The following is a 22,676-nucleotide window of genomic DNA, read 5'->3' as shown; positions in this document are numbered from 1 at the left end:
ACACCCTGAACAGTAAACAACTCACATTTACTGAGACCACTCACCATGAGCCACCCTTAGTAATGTGTTTCACAAACCTTACATGTATACCCTTGCTCACAGGCAAGAAATTTCATATAATCAGAAAGTAAGTTATTATGTCTTTATTTTGTAACTTATAAATTTTAATTCGGCCTTCGAAAGTTATAATTGTGATCCTTTCCTTAGATATTTCTTTCATGTCCAAAAAAAGGGAAAGAATTTAGCCCTTGATTAAAAAATAGAACCACATATACACACACACACCAAACTTAACTACAAATAATCTTCCACTGTTACATTATGGTATAGAACTTCCAGGCTGCTTTTTCCTCCAGATGCTTTCTTTTGATGGCCACAGTAGCCAATAGTTTTATATTTACACAAACAATTAATGCCTCTATTTCATTCATAGATTCTTCGAGGTTCCTGTAGGACCACACCACCTTCTGTCATGGCACTTTGTAGGCATTTCATCTGGTTTCAAAGATCAGAAAAAAAGGAAAAGATTAAGTCAGCACACAAGACAGCTAAAAAACTTTCCAGGAGACAATGAAATAAACAACTGATCTGCTCTTGCTAACCTCCCAGCTACACTGGTTTTTTTCAGAAAGTGATCTCAAAAATGACCTAGGTAAGAAAAAGGGAATTGAGGAATAACCAGCAGTGTTTTAAAATATTTGGCCAGGATGTCAGTATGTGAATAGAAGTAGAGTAGTTGACACTGTAGGTTATAAAAGTAGTCAGCCTGAATTTGAAATCCACCACACACTGATTCTGATGTTTATTTATGTATAGAATGGGAATACTAGTCCCTACTCTATGGATTGCTGTGAGAACTAAATGAAGTAATGCTGTCAGACTCACCAGAGTCTAACAAATGGAAATCACTTGGAAATTAGTACTATGTAAATATCTAATATCAAGAATTAACAAAGAACCTTTTATATATTTTATAATTTTTATATATAATATATATTTTTTATATTTTAATTTTTTTTGGAGTACTGCAGGTGGAACCCAGGGTCTCACATAGGCTATGCAAGTGCTCTTCCACCAAGCTGTACCCACAGTTCTCCAATGCCCTTTAACCTTTAAGTACATGAAAACCAAAATACCGAGTCTGAGGCTGCTTCCCAAGGGGTTGGCTGGTAGACCATGAAGTTGATTCCTGCTTCTAAGCACCGCTGTGCCAGCACTCGTCCTACACTCTCACAAGCCACCACATTTCTGGTACTGTAAAGGTGCTTTTTAATAGCCCACTCACGAGTGGATGCTGACACCACAACCCGGCCATTCCAATGCTCAACAAGCGCCTCTACATGATGCTGAGTCCTTATAATGCGCAACCTAAATAGGATAAGAAGAGAATAAAATCATATAACAATCTATCCACCCCAAAGTTAAAGCAGATGAACAAATGCCTAAAATACTCTCTAAAACTTCAAAGTTTAGTGGATTTTACTTGGGATTATGAGACTATCTTCAATAATAATAAAAAACCAAATATTTCACTTAACTTCAAGTATCAAAGAGAAACTTGGTATTTCTGAAAAGTTGAGTTTTATTTACTTATATGTATACTTCAAAAAAGACTTGGGCAGAGTTAAACTACTGACTCTGTGCTTTATAAATACAAACTTTATGCTTTTATTTCCCAGCTAAGACCAAAATAAATACAAAGATTTCAATGTAAAAATTGAAATTACAGGAATAGTACAAGGAAACATGAGAATTTTAAAAATGTAAAAGTAAAGTAAGCCTATTTAAATGACATCAAACATGTCATATGGCTTTTATACAAGATGGACACAATTTTTTTCTTCCATTAAGTTTATTGGTACATTTTAAGCATAAAATACAGTTACATTCGGAAACTTGTTCCTTTCCATGACGTATCTTGGTTCTTATTTTTTCCCCTTCCCCTGCCCTCCCTTCACTCCCTCCACCCTTCCCTATTTACAAAGTCTTTGTTTCCATTTTTTCATTTTCTCATATTAATTCTATTCCCCTCTTTCCTTTCCCCTACCCCTCCCACTTCCCCTTCCCCTTTGCACCTTTTGTTCCTATTTCACATTATCTATTATACATTTGAATCCTTATTTACCCTTTCAGTTTCTCACACCAGAGAAATTACTTGGTATTTACACGCTGGACACAATTTTTTGTATGGTGAAAAAATAAATAAAACAGTCAAGTCAAAAGACAAGCAATGAGGCTCTGGGCATAGCTTGGTAGTGGAGGGCTTGCCTGGTATGAACAACACCCCAGCTTCAATCCCCAGAACAACAACAACAAAAAAAGACAAGCAATGATAAAAGAAAAAGTATTTTAAACATATACATTTTTCAAAGGGCTAATTTCTGTACTACATAAAACACCTTCCATCATCAATAAGGAAATGACCAATAACTTAAGAGAGTAGGCAAAGGATTTGGTTTTTTTCTTTTTTTTTTTGGTACCAGGATCGAACTTGGGACCTTGCGCTTGCAAGGCAGGCGCCGGAACCACTGAGCTAAATTCCCAGCCCCAGGATTTGGGTTTCTTTTTTTTTTTTGGTACTGGGGATCGAACTCAGGACCTTGCGCTTGCGAGGCAGGTGCCAGAACCACTGAGCTAAATCCCCGGCCCTAGGATTTGGTTTTTTGAGACAGGGTCTTGCTATGCAGTCCAGGATGGCCTTGAACTCACTATGTAGCCCAGGCTGGCCTCAAACTTGCGGCGATCCTCCTGCCTCAGCCTCCTGAGTGCTGGGATGACAGGTGTGCACCACCACATCCAGCATAGGATTTGAGCAGTGTTCACAGAAAAGGAAAATATTAGTAATTTGTACACTCATGAAAATACGCCCACTCTTACTGACAAAATCCATTGTGGAGACAATTCATTGCAGCACTGTAATCTAAAAGATAATCATCAACACGGGGCCAGTTAACTAGAAGTATCCACAAAATGATATTCTATAGTTACTAAATGGAATGAAGTAGTACTTTATAGCAATAGCTCTTTACCAAGCACTTACTATGTGTCATGCTTGTTCTAATTGTTTAAAGGTATAGCTCAAGTCTCTAAATAATCCCATTCTTCCAGGTTTTTTTTAAGTAGTAGAAACAGACAGAAAAGTAAAGTAAATTGGGTGAGATTAAAACTACTCAGTAATGGACCAGGGATTTAGCTCAGTGGTTCCGGCACCTGGCTCAAAAGCGCAAGGTCCCAAGTTCAATCCCCGGTATCAAAAAAAAAAAAACTACTCAGTAATGAAACCAGAAAGGTCCAAGAGTCTGCCTCCAGAGCCAGTGCTTGGAGGAGAGAGGGCTGGAGAAGGAAATTACAGAATGGTGTTTATGGTGACAAGATTTAACTTAAAAAATACTTCTATGTGTATTTCTAGAAAGATACACAAGAAATTACATCCATTTTTGGTTTTATAACATATACAAACACGGTTGACTCTCCCACCTGTGGATGTCAAATCCTTGGATTCCACCCATCACAGATGGAAAATACTTTGGGGAAAAACTGCATTTGAACTGAACATGTAGACCTTTTTCTGTTATTCTCTAAACAGTGTAGTATAACAACTATTTACAAGACATTTATATTGTACTAGGTTTTTTGGTTGAAACAGGGTCTCACTTCATAGCGCAGGCTGACCTCAAACTTGTGCCAGTCCTCTTGCCTCAGCTTCCCAAATATTAGAATTACAAGTCTGTGCTATCAGGTCAACTTGCATTGGGCATTTTAAGTAGTCTAAACAAAGTTTTAAGTCATGGGAGAATGTGCATAGATCATACACAAATGCTGTGCCATTTTATATAAGGTACTCAAGCAACCAGAGATTTCAATATCCGCTGGGGTGCTGGAGCCAATTCACTGGATACTAAGTAACAACTGTATGACTTTTGGGTTTGCTTTTTTTCCCCCCATTTTTAGGGTTTTTATTTGTTTGGTGCTAGGGGCTGAACCCAGGGCTTTGTACACACTTTATACACACTCTATCACTGAGCTACACTCCCCACCTCTACATTTTATAAAACTAAGCTCAAATTAAAGATAATACTCAAATTAGAAGATCCTCATTAAGATTAATAATGTAAAATAGAAAAAGCACTACGTTGCAAATGTGGGTTTTCCTGGTTTTGCTGGTGGCTCTGATAAAAAAAAATCATACTCTTTTAAAGGAAGTGTTGACCTTTTTCTGTAAAGGGCCAAATAGTAAATATTTTAAGCTTTGTAGACTATAGTCTGTATGGACTGATTAACTCAGTCACTGTACTGCTAAACAAATCTGAATAAGAAAATTTCTTTTGTAGACAACAAAATTTGAATTTTATCTAATTTTCAAGTGTTACAAAATATTATTTTGAGTTTTGACTTCTTTTTTTTATATTATTGCACTTTATGTACAAAATCATTTGATTTCAAATAAACATTTAATGTAAAAACAAATGTTCTTTTAAATTGAATTTTTTTTTACATCTACTGTACCATTCAAATGCTTTACCATCGTACATGATTTCTTCAAAATCTGTTATTAAGGGTACATATAGAAAAGCATTTTTTTATAAATAGAAACAGAGGGATTTTTTTCAGCTTTTATTATAAGATGACATAAAAAAGTTTACTCAACAGAAGTAATTTCATTACTATTTGGGGGAGGGAATCACCAACTTTTGTGCAAACAATGCTAGCCTTCTTTTAAGCATTAAGAGCATAACTGCTTAAGAAATGACATAAGCAATAATCCTACACCTACATCTCCCCTAAAATAATCTATTTTTTTTACATATGTGCACAGCTTTAGCAAATTAAAGCCCAAGAGAAATGCTCAAAATCCACTACTCAGAGGCAAAATGAGAGTTTAGTGGAACTTGTCATTTGTAGAGCTTACCAATCAAGAACTGACTTCTTTTTTTAATGTAAAAATAAATGGTCATGGTGGCACATCCCCATAATCCCAGCACTCTGGGAGGCTAAGAGGCTCACAAGTTCCAGTCCAGCTTTGGCCACCTGGCAATTAGCAAGAACCCATCTCAAAAAAAAATAAAAATAATTTTTTGCTTACAAGCCAACATTGACCCATAGGCCATAGTTTTTGAGCCCTTATCTTAAACTATATATTCAATTAAGGAGTAGGACTCAAAATCTCTAAAGTCATTTCCCACTATTAATATTCCTAAATTCCCTGATAGTATGGCAAATAGGGCAGGGGAAGGCATGTCTATAGGTATTTAAATGATCCAAATATTCAGTCCCAGTAATAAGCTCGGTGTTTCAGAAGATTTTTAGACTTAAGAGCCAGAATATTTCAAGTCAACTGTCTACTCTTTTTTCACTTCTCACTGTAAACTCTAAGTAAAATGTACTGCAGCAATTGTAACATGCTATTATTTCTATTCCACTTTCCATTATGAAAGTATTAAGACCTTCGGTGAGAGGCATGACATAATTTTATCATGGTATTTCCTGCATCTAGCACAATAACTAGCAAGAGTATCGGCCTGCCAGGTGGGATGACATACATACACCTGCAATCCTAGCACTTGGGAAGCTGAGGCAGGAGAACTGACACAAGTTTGAGGCCAACATGGACTATATACCAAGACCCTGACTAAAAAAACAAAAAAAAAACAGTATAGGCCCAATGTTTGCTGAATAATTTCTAATTTGCCTTTACTACTTTATATAGTCCTTAAGAAATATGCTACTTTTAACAAATCTCCATCAAGGAAATAAGCAGCTGACAAATACCTTCACTATGCTACAGAATAGTGGTGATAATTTAGTGTCCTGACTAAGATCATATTAAATATGTTTCAATCTTATTAATCACGTCCCCCTTAGCCTCAATTCCCCTTCTCCTGAAAAATGGTGGAAATTATTATGCCTGCTTCATAATATAGTTTTAAAAATTAAATGACAAAATACATTTAAAACAACTAGCACAGTTTTTGGCAAAAAGAAAGTTACAATCTAGTGTAGTTCTTAGCAAATACAAAGTTTTCGATAAACAACTATCTTGGGGTTGGGAACAAAACTCAGCGGTAGAACTCTTGTCTATCATGCACAAGGCCATTGGTTCCATCCCTAGCACTGCCAAATAAATAAACAAACATCTATTCTTATAAAAAATATCTCATGCTAATAATAAATTCACACTAGTGCTCCCTTTTCTATCTGCCCCCCTAAAACTTTGTTTTCGCCAAAGCAGCTAGAATGATCTTCAAACCTGGATCACTCAGACTCAAACTTTAAACCCTCATAGTTCTCAGGCAGTGAAAGTAAAGTCTCAACTGCTTACCTTAATTTGCAAAGCTAATGACTCAACTCCTTCCTGCCCTTCTATTTTCATTTTACATCACTCACTCTTTGGCCCACTGAACTCCAGCTACACTGACCTATCAGCTCCTCAAACACTCCAAGTTCATTCCCCTCATAGCTGTTTGAAACGCTAGGATGCTCTAGCAGGTGACTTAGCTCTTTCCATCTTTCCGATCTCAGCTTTTTAAAATGTCACCTCCTCCTACAAGACTTAGTAGACACTCAGTCTCCTAATCTGACATTACCTTTTAAATTTTCTCCAGCACATCTATTAATTTGTTCCACTCCATCGGCTAGCCCCACCTCTACACACCAAGTGTCAGCTTCCTGTGAGAGAAATCCTGGCAAGTCTGGCACTGTCACTGAATGAACTAGAGAAACAATCTATAAGGTGCTGTGCACTGCTGTGTCAATCACTTGGAGACTTAATTACCTGTGCCAGAATTCTCGGGAAGGCCACACTGTCCCCCAACCCCGCTCTTTCCTTGCCACACCTAAGAGCTCCAGATTACGAGGGTTTCGGTTGGTGAACTCTGGGGCAACAGCTTCATTTTCCACAGACTCCGTTTCGGGCTTCGCGGCTGGCGTGGAACTGGTTGAGAGAGGTGCAAACCGACACGCTAATAAATGGAAATGACGACACGGACCTAAAAAAAAAAAAAAAACTAAAACAGGCAGTATAGGAACGTGCTCTATTCCCATACCCAGTCGTCAGGCTCTGAAATGAATGAGATGGACGTTGTTATCATAGACCCCAGTACGTAACGTTCTGCTACAGTCATCACAATGCTGCACATTTACTTTTTCCTATGTCGAATACAAAATAGATTTCCAGGAGCCGCGTGTGGTGGTGTACACCTGTAATCCCTGCACACTGAGCGGCTGAGGCAGGAAGGTGGCAAGTTCGAGCCAGCCTGGGCAACTTAAAGAGAACCTGTCTCAAAATTAAGAGGGTGGGGGACTGAAGATGTAGCTCAGTGCGAAGGTGCTGGGTTCAATCCATGTGCAAATAAAATAAGATGTGTAAATTCACTTACTGTGCAGGCACTAGGGAGTACGCTAAGAAATGGAGTGAGATAAATTACCTGACCTCCTGCAAATCTGCAAATTCCAGAACCGTGACAAAAATGCCATAGCTGAGAGGATATGCGAAAGCTCAGAATGTCTGTCTCCTTTTCCTGACGGTAGCCTAAGCAGTTAACCGGCCGCAACCATATTAGATCTGAAGAGAGGACACAAATTCCTGCAGATGATTAAAGCCACATTCAGGAACTGAACTCAGTTCTATATTCGGGAACTGATTGGCCACAGGAGCAATCCGTCATTCTGGCTCCGCCAATCACCACATACGTCAAGACGCACGCAGGCCCAGAGCCAATCAGTCGCCTGTTAAAGAGGCACCCCGGGAAGGTCACAATTTGGGGAACGCTATTGGCTCTAGTCTAACCACTAAGAAGCCCGTAAAGTCCTTTGACCATTGTTTGGGAACACTTCAACTGAACATCGACGAGTCTATACCTGTGAGGAAATGGAGCAAGATGCAGTTTTCCATTAACTAAAAACTTTCCCGTACTCCCCAGCGAAAACCTTCCCCGGTCCTATCCACGTGCAGACCCCAAGCTTACACTTGTGAGTCCGGAACAAAGCAGAGTCCTCCCAGAGCAAGTACTTAAGGAAAATGACACATTAACTCAATACATCCCAACGCTTCTCCCATTGATCACCTTTTCTAGAAGACACTACAAAATCTAAAAGCGCACGCGCAAAATCGCAGTTTACTACTTCCACCCGCGGGCCAACCTCCTAACTTCCGGTCTCCATGTTCGCGCCCTTCTCCTCCGGTTTCTAATTGGACGAAAAAACTGAGCTGGCCACTTTACGGTTCCTCATTTCCGGCAATTTTCCTGTTTGCCCCTCCTCCACCCCAACCCGTTTCCTCCTTCCCGCCGTGCCTCTCGGCCAGGCCAGGGAGGAGAAGTAGCGCACGCTGTGTTACCCAGCAGTCCCTGGAGCGCTGCCGCGGCCTCTTCACTTTGCCGCGGCTCATACTGCTGCTGCGCGGCTAGTGGCTCGAAGTAGTGGTTGTCGGCGGTTTGAGTGAAATTGGACGCGAACCCCACCGCGAAGATGGAGGGCCCTTTGTCGGTGTTCGGGGACCGCACCACTGGGGAAGCGATCCGCTCCCAGAACAGTAAGGACAGGCGAGGCCTGCGTCGGGTCGACCTGGGCTACCGGCCTCTCTCACCGCTTTACATCTCTCACAGAAGAAAGCGCCCGTTAAAAAGTTTCGCCCAGGCCCCATCTCGTTCCATGGCCCGGCCCATGGGCACAATGCGTCTAGAGAACCCTCGGGAAGGAGTGCGGGTGCCTAGGTCCGTGTAGAGTCGGCAGCCCGGCCCGGAAAGCGAGGCCCTGCCGTGACACGTGCCAGGCACACCAGCAGATTCCAACCCAATGGGATCCGTCTTAGGGCTTTCTTTTAGGACCATCAGCCAGTAAATTTTGAGTTTGCCTGCAAAGTTAGTACATGGATAAATGCCTGTAGAATTTAGGTCACTCGCCCAGCTCCCTTCCGGTTGTGATCTACAGTGGATGTCGGGTGCCCTGATGCTCAGATCCAGTTTTTGTGCACAACTTGTTGATAGTTTCTTACGATGAAATAAGTTAAAGAAATGCTAACTGAACATTAGTATAGGTGAGACCTATTCTAGCAAGCACTAATGCGAATTAGTAAATCATTTATGTCAGATTTTCGCCTCAAAAATGTAGAGGCTTGAGTGGAATTTTTTAAAACCTGTCAGGGAAGGATAACAACTTCGAGATCAGCCTGGGCAACTTAAAAGAAACCCTGGCTGAAAATTTAAGGGCTAGGAATGTAACTAGAATGATGATGGTGAGTAAAAGAGTAACGGTATTAATAAAATGAAAAGGAGAGCGTTACAAACGATTCTGTATGCAAATGGTAATACCAGGTAGAAGCCAGAAAAATATTCTCATTAGCTCCACTATATAGCTGTACTGTGGAACAGGCAGTATATCCATTACCTGCGGAGAGTAAGTGTTCAACTGAAGCTACTAAATTCCAGGCTACTGGAGTAATTTGTACTTAGACTTTTCATTCTGTTTTAAAATCCTTGTAAGGAACACTAAGATACTTGTTTAAAAGACTTAAATCCTATTGGCCTTTTTGGGGCGAAATTAGGTTCATTAAAAGACCATTTTCATGTTTTAAAAGACGAAGTTCCCATGCTTTCTTCACTGAAGTTTAGGTAGGGCAGAAATACATTTTTCTCACAATTTTTTCTTTTGCTAGAATTAACACTTGTTTAAGAAGTGTGGGAATATAGCTAGTAAGATTGGGGCTCTGGATTTAATCCCCATTAACCTTTAAGAAAAAACTTGCCAGAATCTAAAGAAAAGACTGAAACTTTTTTTCTTTCCAGCGTAAAATGGCAAAGCATGAAATTAGAACTGTTAATTACATTTTTATTCGGCCACAATTACTCTTTAAAACAATCTGTTTACCATTAAGTGACATTTACTATCCTCCTAATAGGTGATATTTAAAATAATGACATTTATAGATTGGGGAAATTCAAACGCTGTTGGATATTTAGTTTTCTTACACTAAAATGATTGTATTTTACAGCAATGAGATTTTCTAACTTTATTCGGTTTTTCTGTTATCTACAGTTATGGCTGCAGCTTCTATTGCAAATATCGTAAAAAGTTCTCTTGGTCCGGTTGGCTTGGATAAAATGTTGGTGGATGATATTGGTGTAAGTATATTTAACTTGTGTTGTTCACTGCCTTAAAAAAACATCTTAAATGTTTTGTTCTGTATATTCTTTCTTTGGGGGGGGTTATCAGGGATCAAACTCGGGACCTTGCGCTTGCCAGACAGGCACGGCACCACTAAGCTGCATCCCCAGCCCCCTATATTCTTTCTTCTTAAGTCCTGGTGGAATTTAAGTGGTGTATGGTGGCACACTCCTGTAATCCCAGCACTTGGGAGGTGAGACAGAGGATTGCTGCAAGTTTGAGGCCAGCCTGTGCTACATAGTCAATTCAAGGCCAGCCTGCACCGCAAAGTGAGAATCTGTCTCCAAAAAAGTTGAATGTGCACCATATTGAGGTTGTATTAATTTAGGGGGCATCTTGTTCCTGTAGGTGACTGATGTCACCACTTTTTACTGCATATTTCCTAGGATGTAACCATTACTAATGATGGTGCCACCATCCTGAAATTACTGGAAGTAGAACATCCTGCAGCTAAAGTTCTTTGTGAGCTGGCTGAACTGCAAGACAAAGAAGTTGGAGATGGAACTACCTCAGTGGTAGGTGGGACAGTGGCTAAAGAATAGACATTTCATCATAGTTGTAGCCCTGAGTGAGTCACTTGCTCTGGGCCAAAACTAAGTTCTGTATTTAAGAAGGAAAATGTTACTGTTTGGCAGATAATTCAGAAACAATTTGAAAACCAATGATTATAGCTAGTTTGTACAATTTTAGTAGGAAAGGAATTTAAGATAATGAAATAATAGCCTCATTTCAAATGTTGGATTTCACCAGTTTGTGGGCTGCTTAGCCCCTAAATATGACAATATTCATACATCAGAGAAAGGTTTTAAATACTTTCTAAAGTTTTGTTTCTTCCTTCCCCACCATCTAAGACTTAGAAATTTCTAAAACCTTTGCTTTTATAATTATCTAAAGGACAAAATTTTACCAGCTTTTTAAAGCAGCTAAATATTTTTATATTTTAAATGCTGAGAGGCAGTCTCAGGAACTCAGAATAGAACTGTGAGAAAGTATTTCACCGCTCTTTCCCCTAAAAGAAGCTGACACAGTTTTAAGTTATAACAAATATTTCTTAGTAATCCTTACAAGAAGGATTTTTAAATTGAACTGCAAAACCTGTAATAGTACAATTTACTCCAGTAGTCAGGAAATTACCTTCTCTTGAGTATGTAATTTCTAAGTACCGGGGGTCGAACTTGGGTCCTTGTGCTTGCGCCGCAGGCAGCAAAACCACTGAGCTAAATCCCCGGCCCCTTTCGTGCTGTTTTTAATACCCTGTTAATCCTTTCCTCATCACCATTCTGGTTAATAATGCCTGCTCGTGTTGGAGTTGCATTTTTATGTATGCATTGCACATACTAAGTCTGTGACTGTTTTCTCAACAGGTTATCATTGCAGCAGAACTTTTGAAAAATGCAGATGAACTAGTCAAACAGAAAATTCATCCCACGTCGGTTATTAGTGGCTATCGACTTGCTTGCAAGTAAGATTGTTTGCATGTAAACAAAATTGTATCAGCTGTAATATATGTGAATAATCTGACTCTTAGTGTTTTGACTAATGAGCACATTTTAATTGGAAAGGTTCTGTTTTAGCATTCATGTAGTAACATTTGAGGTAAGAACTTGGGCCAATATCTTTCCCATTTGACTACCACATTTTCTCCAATAATAGATTTTAGTGGCTATGCTTGTGGGATAGATTAAAGTTGCCATGATCTGAAGAGGGAGGGTTTTTCAGTGTCCTCCTCCTATATGAAATGGCTGAACAGAATACCATTTCCTATAGCATTTTGACACCTCGTGCAATGTGATACAGTCAAGGGTTTGAGTAGCAGATTCATAAATATTTTTCTCTCCCACACATTAAACAGGGAAGCAGTGCGCTATATCAATGAAAACCTAATTATTAACACAGATGAACTTGGAAGAGATTGCCTGATTAATGCTGCTAAAACATCCATGTCTTCCAAAATTATTGGAATGTATCCTTAAATGTTCCAGTGAAGTTTTAAGGTCTTTTGGATAGAGAGGGTAAGGGGAATTGAGTTAGTTTTTAAAATACCAAATTTTTGCAAATTGAAAATTATGTTAGAGACACGTGGATTGCCTATTGCCTTCCCTGCATTTCTAGGCTAAAACAGTAATGTAAAATAGCCTGTGTGGATCATGTTAAATAATACTGCAGTGATTTTTATAGCACAAGTAAAGCTTTTTTTCTTTGATGAATGAGATTGCTAAAAGAAAGTCCTTTTGAATTGCCCTTGGTCTTCATGTGTACCCTCTGTTCACAGTCTGTTATTATCCTTAATTGTTGGTACAGAAACAGTGATTTCTTTTCTAACATGGTAGTAGATGCTGTACTTGCTGTTAAATACACTGATTCAAGAGGCCAGCCTCGCTACCCAGTCAATTCTGTTAATGTTCTGAAAGCCCATGGGCGAAGTCAGATAGAAAGCATGCTGATCAGTGGCTATGCACTCAACTGTGTAGTGGGATCTCAGGGTAAGTTTGGAATTTAGTTATAAAATGAAATTGCAGTTCAAACTAGCTCTTTTTTTTTTTTTTTTTTTCTTTTTGGTACCGGGGATCGAACTCTGGTCCTTGCACTTGCAAGGTAAATGACAGAACCACTAAGCTAAATCCCCAGCCCCAAACTAGCTCTTTTTATAGTTTGCTTGCAGTATTTCTTTTTGTAACCCAAGCACATGTAAAATATTAGGATGAGTGAATTGAAAGAAATTGTGTGCCTTTAATGCCATTAAGCTCTTCTAGGGTTTAATGTACTAAGTTACAATCTGAATTTGTGTGGTCATATGTACTGTAATATGTTTATTATGTCATATGATTTTAAGGCTAGGTATATTAGCTGCCTCACAAGCGCAAGGTCCCAAGTTCGATCCCCAGTACCAAAAAAAAAAAGATAGGTATATTAGATGAACTATAGCACTGGAATTGTTACATAAAAGAACTTAATGTGTTTTTATTACTTATAGGCATGCCCAAGAGAATAGTTAATGCAAAAATTGCTTGCCTTGACTTCAGCCTGCAGAAAACAAAAATGAAGCTTGGTGTACAGGTGGTTATTACAGACCCTGAGAAGCTGGACCAAATTAGACAGAGGTATGTTGAGATTTTTAGGTGTAACTATAAGAGGTGTTAGATAATTACCCTTGTGTTGGATCAGTGGACAGTAAACTAAAACAATGAGTGGTAAGTTTTATAGGTAACAGATAAGTTATCAGAACCACTGATGGTGGTTTGTAGAAATCTGTGGTTTATAGAAATGAAGAATTGGTTTGTTTTGTAGGGTTTATTTGTTTGCTTGCTTGCTTGTTTTTTTGAGACAATGTCTTGCTAAGTCATCCAGTCTGGGCTCAAAGCTCTAACTAGTGACCCTCCAGCCTCAGCCTCCCAGAGTGCTGGGCTTGCTGGCATGACCACCCACCAGGCCAAAAAGAAGTGAACTTTTCAGCCTGTTTGGAGGATTTTAACTTTTTAACCAAGTCCAGCTACTTTACATAAGCTCTGGAAAAATTAGAATATGTGGTAATATTTTAAGGGGGATTTATAGTGATATAACATATGAAAATGTATGTTGTTATAGAACTTGGGTTTCCTGAGTATTGAAATTCAGGATGAAACAGCCAAGAACTTATTTCCTCAGAGAAGCAGTATAGAACTGTGTTTAGAATTGACTATGCTAATGTGTATGGTTTCCGGGTGCTGGTATTCATTCATTGGCATACCGGAGAGTTGTTCTTAAACATAGTTGGCTGCTCACTTCCACTTGGCCCATGTCATTCCAGTATTTTTATTTTTAGGCTGGGCATGGTGGCGTACACCTATAATCCCAGCACTTGGGAGGCTGAGGCAGGAGGATCACTGCAAGTTCAAGTCCATCCTAAACAACATGGCAAGACTCTGTCTCCAAAAAAACAAACTTAACAAAAAAAGTACAGTATTTTTATTTTTATATGACATGATATATATATTTATGGGTTACAGTATGACACTTCAATATATGTATGCAGTGTGTGATGATCAGACCAAGATGACTGTATATATGTCCCCTCCACCATCTACCATTTCTTTGTGTTGGGAACATTTAAAATCCTCTCTACTTCATATTTTGAAATATGCAATCAATTGTTGTCAACCACAGTCAACATACTATGGTGTCAAACAATTGAAGTTATTCCTCCTAACTTCACCTCTCTACTTTTTAGTCTTTCCTCCTCTTCTTTACCCCCTCACACATGCACAAACCCTTCCTAACCTCTGATAACTACTATTGTATTCTCTGCTTCTTCAAAGTAATTTGTTTTGTTTTTTGACACTTTTTTGGTTAGTTTGAACATGGAGCTTAACTAAACAAGGACTTTTTGCTGATATTTAGAAGTGGTTTTTAACCATCTGCACATCCCTCCTTCTTTCCTTCAAAGGCTAGTCCTCAGCACTCAGGAGTCTAAACCAGGAGGAGCACCTTGAGTTTGAGGCTAGCCTGGGCTACATAGTGAGATCAAGGCCAGCCTGGGCTACAAAGTGAGACCCTCTGTCTCCAAAAAAAACAAAGAAAAAGCCAGTCCTGCAGTGGGTGTTCCACAATCTGTTGTCTTTTGTGTTAGAGCCTTGCTTCATTGACCTTTCTCCACTATATCTTCAACTATTCCTTGTCTTGATTCCACTTTAGGTTCTTCCGTCCTTAAATGAAAGCCCCATTCTCCTGCCCCAGTTGCTCCCTGTCTTTCCACATTTCTGTAGGTGTCAGAGAAGAGTGACTTATGTAAAACTGTTTGCTGGTGCTTCACTTGTCATCTGCTCACCAGCTGTTTTCTTGAGTGGAGAGCTGCTTGTCAAGGGCACAAATAACGCAAATGTGAGACTTTCAACAAGTCTTTGGCTGCTTCTGTCTTGAATGAAACACTTCTAGAGGAAGAGAGGCTGTGTCATACTCACTTGCCTGTGTTCTTTGTGCCAGTCTCGAAGTACTCTCCCTGGAGTAGCTCCTTTATCCCCATGAATTCAGATATTTATGCTACAGGCTAGAAGTCTAAACACATATTTACTGGTAATTGAATGCTTTCTCTTCCCACACCCCTACAGGGGATCAAACTCAGGACCTTGCACAAGGCAGGCTCGGTGCCCCTGAGCTAAATGCCCGGCCCTTGAATGCTTTGTAGGCATCTCAAAATCAGTATTCTAAAACTTAACTCATGATGATACCCCGCTGGTGGCTTTTTAGTGATCGGGACTCCTCCACACAGGCAGCAAACTAAGAAACAAGCTTAATTCTTTTCTTCTGATAGAATAATTCCCTGACCTATGAACGTTCAAGTTGCAAACTTTCGAAGGTGTGCTATATGACTCACTTTGTCAGATACAAATGAATCTGACTTACAGACATTTTCCTGGAACGGAACTCATTCAAGTCGGGACTTACTGTACCCCTTTTCTTCCCAGTCTCTCCAAGACCACTTGATTTCTCTCTCCAAATTAAATGCACCTGTTTCATTTCTCTTGCCCAGACTATTGCAGAAGTAACCAAACAAGTACCATCTGTCAGGGGAGCTTTTCTTTCTGCCTCAGTCTAAACCAGTAATGGCGAAACTTTTAGCACTTTGAGTCATACAAACGGCAGTACACATGCAGTGGATTCACCACGACTAGTCTAAACTAAGATTTGTTTACTTTCTACCGTGTGTCTATACAACTGTACTATAAATTCTGAAAATAGAGACAAAATGATTCCTTTTAGTTTGTAGCCCCAGTCCACCAATGTCTGGCACAAGTTACTAGTTCAGTAGCCCAGGAGAAAGTAGAAGTAAGCTTTAAAATATCTGGATGTGGAGGAATATGACTACAATCCCAACTACACAGAAATCTGAGGCAGGAGGATCACTTGAGTGAAGGAGTTTACAACCAGCATGGTTGGGTTAAGACCCAACATAAACTAGGATGATTACTATAGTAAATACACAAAATGGTAATACAATTGTTTATTATCATGCTCAAGTATTATATACTGTAACAGTGTGTGCTATACTTGTATACACTAGAAGCACAGGGGTTTTAATCATTACAAACATGTGAGTAATGTGTGGCACTATGATAGAATAGCTGTCACATTGTTAGAAAAGAGGAGTTTTTTAGGTCCATTATTATCTTATAGGACCACTGTTATATTTAGTCCATCCTTAACCAAAGTGTCATGTGAGGGTGGCACATGACTGTACCTAAAAAACTGAATGATCTCATCTATTCACATGACTTCAATATGATGTTTTGAATCTGTCTTTATCATACTTTCTTGTCATTTCCCTGATGAATCTTAATGCCTCCTACCATCTTCAACTCAATAACAAAGGCTTCAAACCTACATTGTACCAGGGCTGGGGATTTAGCTCAGTGGTTCTGTTGCCTGCCTGGAAAGCACAAGGTCCCGAGTTTGATCCCTGGTACCAGAAAAAGAAAAAAACCTATATTGTCCCAATACTCACTCCTGATTTCCCAACTTGCCTGCAAACTGAATTTTACTCTAGGAGTTACTGTCCCTCCCAGTTACCTGAGCCATAAACTTTAACTATTCTCTTTATCTAATTAATATCTCTCCCTTGAGTCTCATCTTTCCTGTGTGGTTTACACATTAACATTGGGGGATACTTTTGAATAAATAGATAGTAATTGTTTTTAAGCAAAACAAGTATTATACGAAGTTTCTTAGCCAACTAGGCACTTTAATATGACCTATCAGTTTTTTATCTTCAGTTCTTATCTCCTGCAATTTCAAGTTGACTCCTCTTAAATTCTTGTCCTACCTAGTGGGCTGGATTTATGCCTCTCCTGCTTATTAGGTGGTATCTCTGCATATCATCATAGTGATGCTGGCCCTGGATGTGTGACTGGTAATTTTCTCCCCTAGATTTTGAACAGCAGGCTTTTTAGTATTTTCTCCTAACGCTTGTTCATTAAGAACTCAAATTGGAGTTTGGAGAGCAAAGTAGTGGTTTTTTCATTGCTTGAATTTTTTCATGAATTGGACTATTTTAAATTAGGTTTGTAAGTTGGAGAAGAATGGTTGATAGATTTTACCTGGAGTTATTCTGTAAAAAATGCCTAAAGAAAGTTATAACTGCATGATTAAAAAACAGAGAAGGTAACCGGGTTATTAAAATACTTTTTCTGTAGAGAATCAGATATCACTAAGGAGAGAATTCAGAAGATCCTGGCAACTGGTGCCAATGTTATCCTAACCACTGGTGGAATTGATGACATGTGTCTGAAGTATTTCGTGGAGGCGGGTGCTATGGCAGTTAGAAGAGTCTTGAAAAGGGACCTTAAACGCATTGCTAAAGCTTCTGGAGGTATGTCTTGTGCCAGTTCTTGGGTAAAATGCTTCATGTTGATATGCATGATGGTCTGGGCCAAGGATGTAGCTCAGCGGCACAGCACCTGCCTGGAAGCGTGAGGCCCTGAGTTTGATTCCCGGTACTGAAAATAATATAGTAACAATAACAATAATAATATGTATGATGGTCTTAGGAGAAAATGGCAGCTGCTTCTGTGAGCCATAAACCTTAGATATGTAATGTATCACTTTTGCCATAAATAAATGTTTCCTGCTGGGTGTGGTGGCTGATGATTGTAATCCCAGCATTCAGGAGACAGAGACAGAGGCAGGAGGATCACCACAAGTTCAAAGCCAACTTGAACTACATAGTGAACTCTGTGTCTCAAAGCAAACAAATATTTTTTTTAATGTTTCTCAGTATAAGACATGGTAAAATCATTATGAGGTGGGCGTGGTGGTGCGTGCCTGTGATCCCAGCACTTGGGGGGGAAGCAGGAGGATTGCTGCAAGTTGAGGATAACCTGGGCTACATAGTGAGTTCAAGGACAGCCTGGACTACATAGCTAGACCTTGTCTCAAAAAACAAAGGGTTGGGGATATGGCTCAGTAGCTCAGTGGCACCTCGCCTGCCGCTTTGCAAATGCAAGGTCCTGAGTTCGATCCCTGGTACCAAAAAAATAATAATAAAGTAAAACAAACAAAAATCATCCCGAGACTATCTACTGATGATGTAACTCTCTTAATAGCCACTATCCTCTCAACCTTGGCCAATTTGGAAGGTGAAGAAACTTTTGAAGCTACAATGTTGGGACAAGCAGAAGAGGTGGTACAGGAGAGAATCTGTGATGATGAATTGATCTTAATCAAAAAGTAAGAGCCACTTTCTGAATCCTAAAGCACTGCAGATTTTGTTGTTGGACAAATAAATTTCCTTCCCATTTATTTGCTGCTATCATCTCTCCGTGATATGAGCAGTTATACGCATGGGATACAATATTGTTGGGCCATTGTCGACTGAGATGAAGTAACTATGTCATCTCTTCTGCATGGCCTGGACACTGTGTTTGGTAGAGTCCGTCAGGTCCTCTGTAAGCAGAATGTAACCGAGGGCCCTTGCAATGAATTACTGTGTAAGAATCTCACTTTTTTGCTCCTCATAGTACTAAGGCCCGTACATCTGCATCGATTATCTTACGTGGGGCCAATGATTTCATGTGTGATGAGATGGAGCGCTCTTTACATGATGCACTTTGTGTGGTGAAGAGAGTTTTGGAGTCCAAATCTGTGGTTCCCGGTGGGGGTGCCGTGGAAGCAGCCCTTTCCATATACCTTGAAAACTATGCCACCAGCATGGTAAGAGTTCTTTATTTTCAAGGGTCTGGGAGCCGCTCTTGCACTTTATTAGTGTACCTTGTCTGAGACCTTTGCTGCTGCTGTGGGTTTTCATTATTTTTCTTTCCTTTTGTGAAGAGTCACCAAACTTTCTTTCTTCTTAGGGATCTCGGGAGCAGCTTGCTATTGCAGAGTTTGCAAGATCGCTTCTTGTCATTCCTAACACACTGGCAGTGAACGCTGCCCAAGACTCCACAGATCTGGTTGCAAAGTTAAGGGCTTTTCATAATGAGGCTCAAGTTAACCCAGAGCGTAAAAATCTAAAATGGTAAGCATATGGTTTTCTTGTCTTTTTTCATTGTCATCTACTTATACCATGACAAAGCATACCTTTTTTTTTTTTTTTTTTGGTGTCGGGGATCGAACTCAGGACCTTGTGAGGCAGGCAGTGGCAGCACTGAGTTAAATCCCCGGCCCAAAGCATAGCATTTTTAAAAAACCCTTTTCTAGAAGGGACAAAAAAAGAAAGGAAATCCAAGGAAAAAATGGAAACAAATCTTGTACATGAGAGAGATGGGGGTGGGAGGAAGAAGCAAGATATATCATGTACTGGTACACATTCCCTATGATCCTATGATGAATATTAGTATGTATGTCTAAAATGTACCAATAAATATTTTTCTTCAAATAAATCCCTTTCTATAACTTTGGAAAATGTCATTTAAAATGACAGTGATCAACTAGAAGGTCAGCAAATGTCAACACAGACTTGTCAAAAGACTTAAACAGGGCTGGGCATTTAGCTCAGTGGTTTCACTGCCTGCTGCACAAGCACGAGGAACCGAGTTCAATCCCCAGTACCAAAAAATAAAAAAAAAAAAAAGCCCTAAACATTACAATGGCTTGTTATTGCTCAGTCAGTCACAGCTTTATCCAAAGGATGGTGACTGCTTAACTGATTCCTACCCTGCTTTCCTCGTTAGAATCATTTACTTGCAGGAAAGTCTAAGAGATTTAAGGATGAGCCATATTTTCAGCCAGCCCCCTTAGAGTCATGCATGGCTTCAACAGGAATACGTCCTAAGGAGTCTCTCGTTAGGTGATTTGTTGTAAGAACATCATACCGTGTATTTAAATAAACCAAGACAGCTGTGATGTCAGTAGGCGGAATCTTTTGGCCACTATCCTGTACGTGCATCTTGGCCAAAATGTTGTCGTACAGCACATGACTATATATTAAATATAGTGATCCTTGGTATCGGGTTTTTATTTTTGTTTTGTTTTGTTTTGTTTTGAAGACAGGGTCTCACAGTGTAGTTCAGGCCAACCTTGAACTCACTATGTAGCCTAGGTTGGCTTTGAACTTGTGGTTATTGTACTGCCTCAGCCTCCCAAGTGCTGGAATTACAGGTGTGTGTCACCATGCTGGGCATGGAATCGTGGTTTCTTTGCTACCCTCTCGGCCTATTGATGGTGCTCAGTTACACTTGTCAGTCATAACTGCTGTATCTTTAATTTTTTATTAGTACATTTTTGTAGTATTTAATGGTTACATCCATTGTGGGGAGTTGGTACATGTACATAACGTATCTTAATTAACTACTGCAGTCCTCAGCATTTCTCAGGAATAGGGAGAATGGACTGCTTAATCAACTTGTAAGAGATCATTTACCCAGTTTTTTCCCTTAATTGCAGGATTGGTCTTGATTTGATCAATGGTAAACCAAGAGACAACAAGCAAGCAGGAGTGTTTGAACCAACCATAGTTAAAGTAAAGAGCTTGAAATTTGCAACAGAAGCTGCAATTACCATTCTTCGAATTGATGATCTGATTAAATTACACCCAGAAAGTAAAGATGATAAACGTGGAGGTTATGAAGATGCTGTTCATTCTGGTGCCCTTGATGACTGATAATGATATAATTTATAATTTTAGATGCAGTGTCTTGTATCTTGAGAGTTACACATTAAAGTACACAAGGCTGATAACTTGTGTTCCTGTGAACTCAGAGATGGTTTTCCTCTTTCCTTTGTTCCTTGTTTCACAATATATTGCAACTTAGTACTTCGTTAGTTTAAAAAAAAAATTAGCTTTAATTTTAGACTAAATGTGACTACTGTTAAGCAGTTCATCCTCTCTGAATACACATTTCTCTTCCCATTCCACCCCAGTGCACAGGGCTGAAACACCCTACCTTCCACCCACTCTCTCCAGTGTGCATAACAGGGTTGAAGAATCCAACAGCCAGATACTCCTAGAGGATGACCCAATTGTAGCCTTTTCTTCAGTGTTGTCCTAAAGGGGAAGAAAAAATTTTCTTAGATCTTTTTTGGTTTTGGGTTTTTGTTTTTTTCAGTCCTGGAGATCGAACTCAGGACCTTGCACTTGCCAGGCAGTCATGGCGCCACTGAGCTGCATTCCTGACCCTGGATCATTTATTTTTATTTTTTTGTTTTGGTTTTTTAAAATCTGGGCCCTGGTATTTAGTTCAGGTTGACCTTAAATTTGACAGTAGTCGTCCCACTTCAGCTTCCAGAATACGCACCACCATGTGGACCTAGGTTAAAAACCCAAACTTGTGTTTTTCTTACTAATATACAAAAAAAAAACTGCTTTCAAACTGAGTTTTCAAATTAACTGCTTTGGAATAAATTGACACCTTTCTGACATTCATTGCTGACTACCTTTCCTTGTTCTTTAAAAATTATCCTCCCTCATGGCACTTGGGATCAAATTGAGGATCTTATGCATACAAGTCAAACACCCTACTGCTAAGTGACATCTATGCCCCTTTGTATTTTTGAGGCAGTCTAGCCGAGTTACCTGTGCTGGTGCCTCAAACTTATGATCCTCCTGCCTTAGCCTTCTGTGTAGCTACGATCATAGGCAATGTACCACCACATCTGGCTAGTTTAAATGTGATTTAAAAAATTTAAATTACCTTCTGGGCAACAGTTAAGGCAGGGAGTGTCACGATCCCTGACCTGAAATTATACAAAGCTACTGTGATTTTAAAAAAAAAAAGCATTGTACTGGCAAAAGAACAGACCTGAGGATCAATGGAACAAATTAGAAGATGCAAAAACAATTCCAGACATACTCAGCCACTTTCTTTGAGGAGGAGCCAAACACCTTCACTGGAAGAAAGTGTTGAATAAATGCTGCTAGAAAAACTGGCTTTCCACATGCTGAAGATTGAAACTAGACCCATATGTTTCACCATGCACTAACCTAAAATCGAAATGGATCAAAGATCTAATAAACAATCTGCTGGAAGAGAGAAGTAGAACTCTTTAAGGACATTGGTAAATGAACAAAACTCAGACCACATGAGAAATAATACAAAGAATCAACAACTAGGACCTCATCCTATTAAAAAGCTTTTGCACAGCAAAAGTCAACAACAGTGCTGGAGATTTAGCTCAGTGGCACAGCGCCTGCCCCACAAGTGTAAGGTCCTGAGTTTGATCCCCGATACCCAAAAAAAGTCACCAATAAAGTGAAGAGACAACCCACAGAGCGGGAAAACATTGTAGCCAGGTGTTCCTCGAACAAAGGACTAATATCTACAACATAAAAAGAATTGAAAATAATCAGAACTCCCAAATTTAAAGACCCAATCCAAAAATGGGCATCTGAAATGGAGATACTTCTCAGATGAAAAAGTACAAACAGCAAATAAATATATAAAAAAATGTCCAATCATTGGTCATTTGAGAGATGCAAATTAAAACAACACTGGGATTCCATCTCCAGAAAGTTTGGCTATTATCAAGAAATCAAATTTGAGGGGGGCTGTGGAGAAAAAGGAACCCTTTTCCATTGTTGGTAGGAGTGCAGACTCCTGCAACCA

The 22,676-nt window shown here is 39.4% G+C and overlaps 2 protein-coding genes and 2 non-coding genes across 4 annotated transcripts; 3 read left to right on the top strand and 1 right to left on the bottom strand.

The window, feature by feature from the left end:
* Positions 1-128: 128 nt before the first annotated feature.
* On the bottom strand, positions 129-7,628 carry Mrpl18 (mitochondrial ribosomal protein L18). Its single transcript, XM_004869016.3, has 4 exons — positions 7,425-7,628; positions 6,773-6,986; positions 1,137-1,368; positions 129-495 (listed from the first exon to the last, which is right to left on the bottom strand). Exons 1-4 carry the CDS (start codon positions 7,471-7,473, stop codon positions 424-426), a joined length of 567 nt encoding a protein of 188 aa, XP_004869073.2. The 5' UTR covers positions 7,474-7,628; the 3' UTR covers positions 129-423.
* Positions 7,629-8,254: 626 nt separating this feature from the next.
* Positions 8,255-20,833, top strand: LOC101710800 (T-complex protein 1 subunit alpha). The gene is made up of 12 exons (XM_004869017.4): positions 8,255-8,530; positions 10,033-10,118; positions 10,548-10,676; positions 11,526-11,623; positions 12,014-12,124; positions 12,463-12,644; positions 13,136-13,262; positions 17,328-17,503; positions 18,237-18,360; positions 18,651-18,843; positions 18,987-19,150; positions 20,518-20,833. Exons 1-12 carry the CDS (start codon positions 8,467-8,469, stop codon positions 20,732-20,734), a joined length of 1,671 nt encoding a protein of 556 aa, XP_004869074.2. The 5' UTR covers positions 8,255-8,466; the 3' UTR covers positions 20,735-20,833.
* Positions 11,779-11,917, top strand: LOC147825030 (small nucleolar RNA SNORA29). Its single transcript, XR_015441605.1, has one exon. It is a non-coding gene; the product is annotated as a small nucleolar RNA SNORA29 (small nucleolar RNA).
* On the top strand, positions 18,422-18,551 carry LOC147825029 (small nucleolar RNA SNORA20). Its single transcript, XR_015441608.1, has one exon. It is a non-coding gene; the product is annotated as a small nucleolar RNA SNORA20 (small nucleolar RNA).
* Positions 20,834-22,676: the final 1,843 nt, after the last annotated feature.

Source organism: Heterocephalus glaber, unplaced genomic scaffold (genome assembly GCF_053883595.1).
Source record: "Heterocephalus glaber isolate CG9 unplaced genomic scaffold, H.glaber_assembly_v1.0 deba00001523, whole genome shotgun sequence".
NCBI lineage: Eukaryota > Metazoa > Chordata > Mammalia > Rodentia > Bathyergidae > Heterocephalus > Heterocephalus glaber.
The sequence above is the reverse complement of the archived record's forward strand: the minus strand, read 5'-3'. Positions and strand labels throughout refer to the sequence as shown.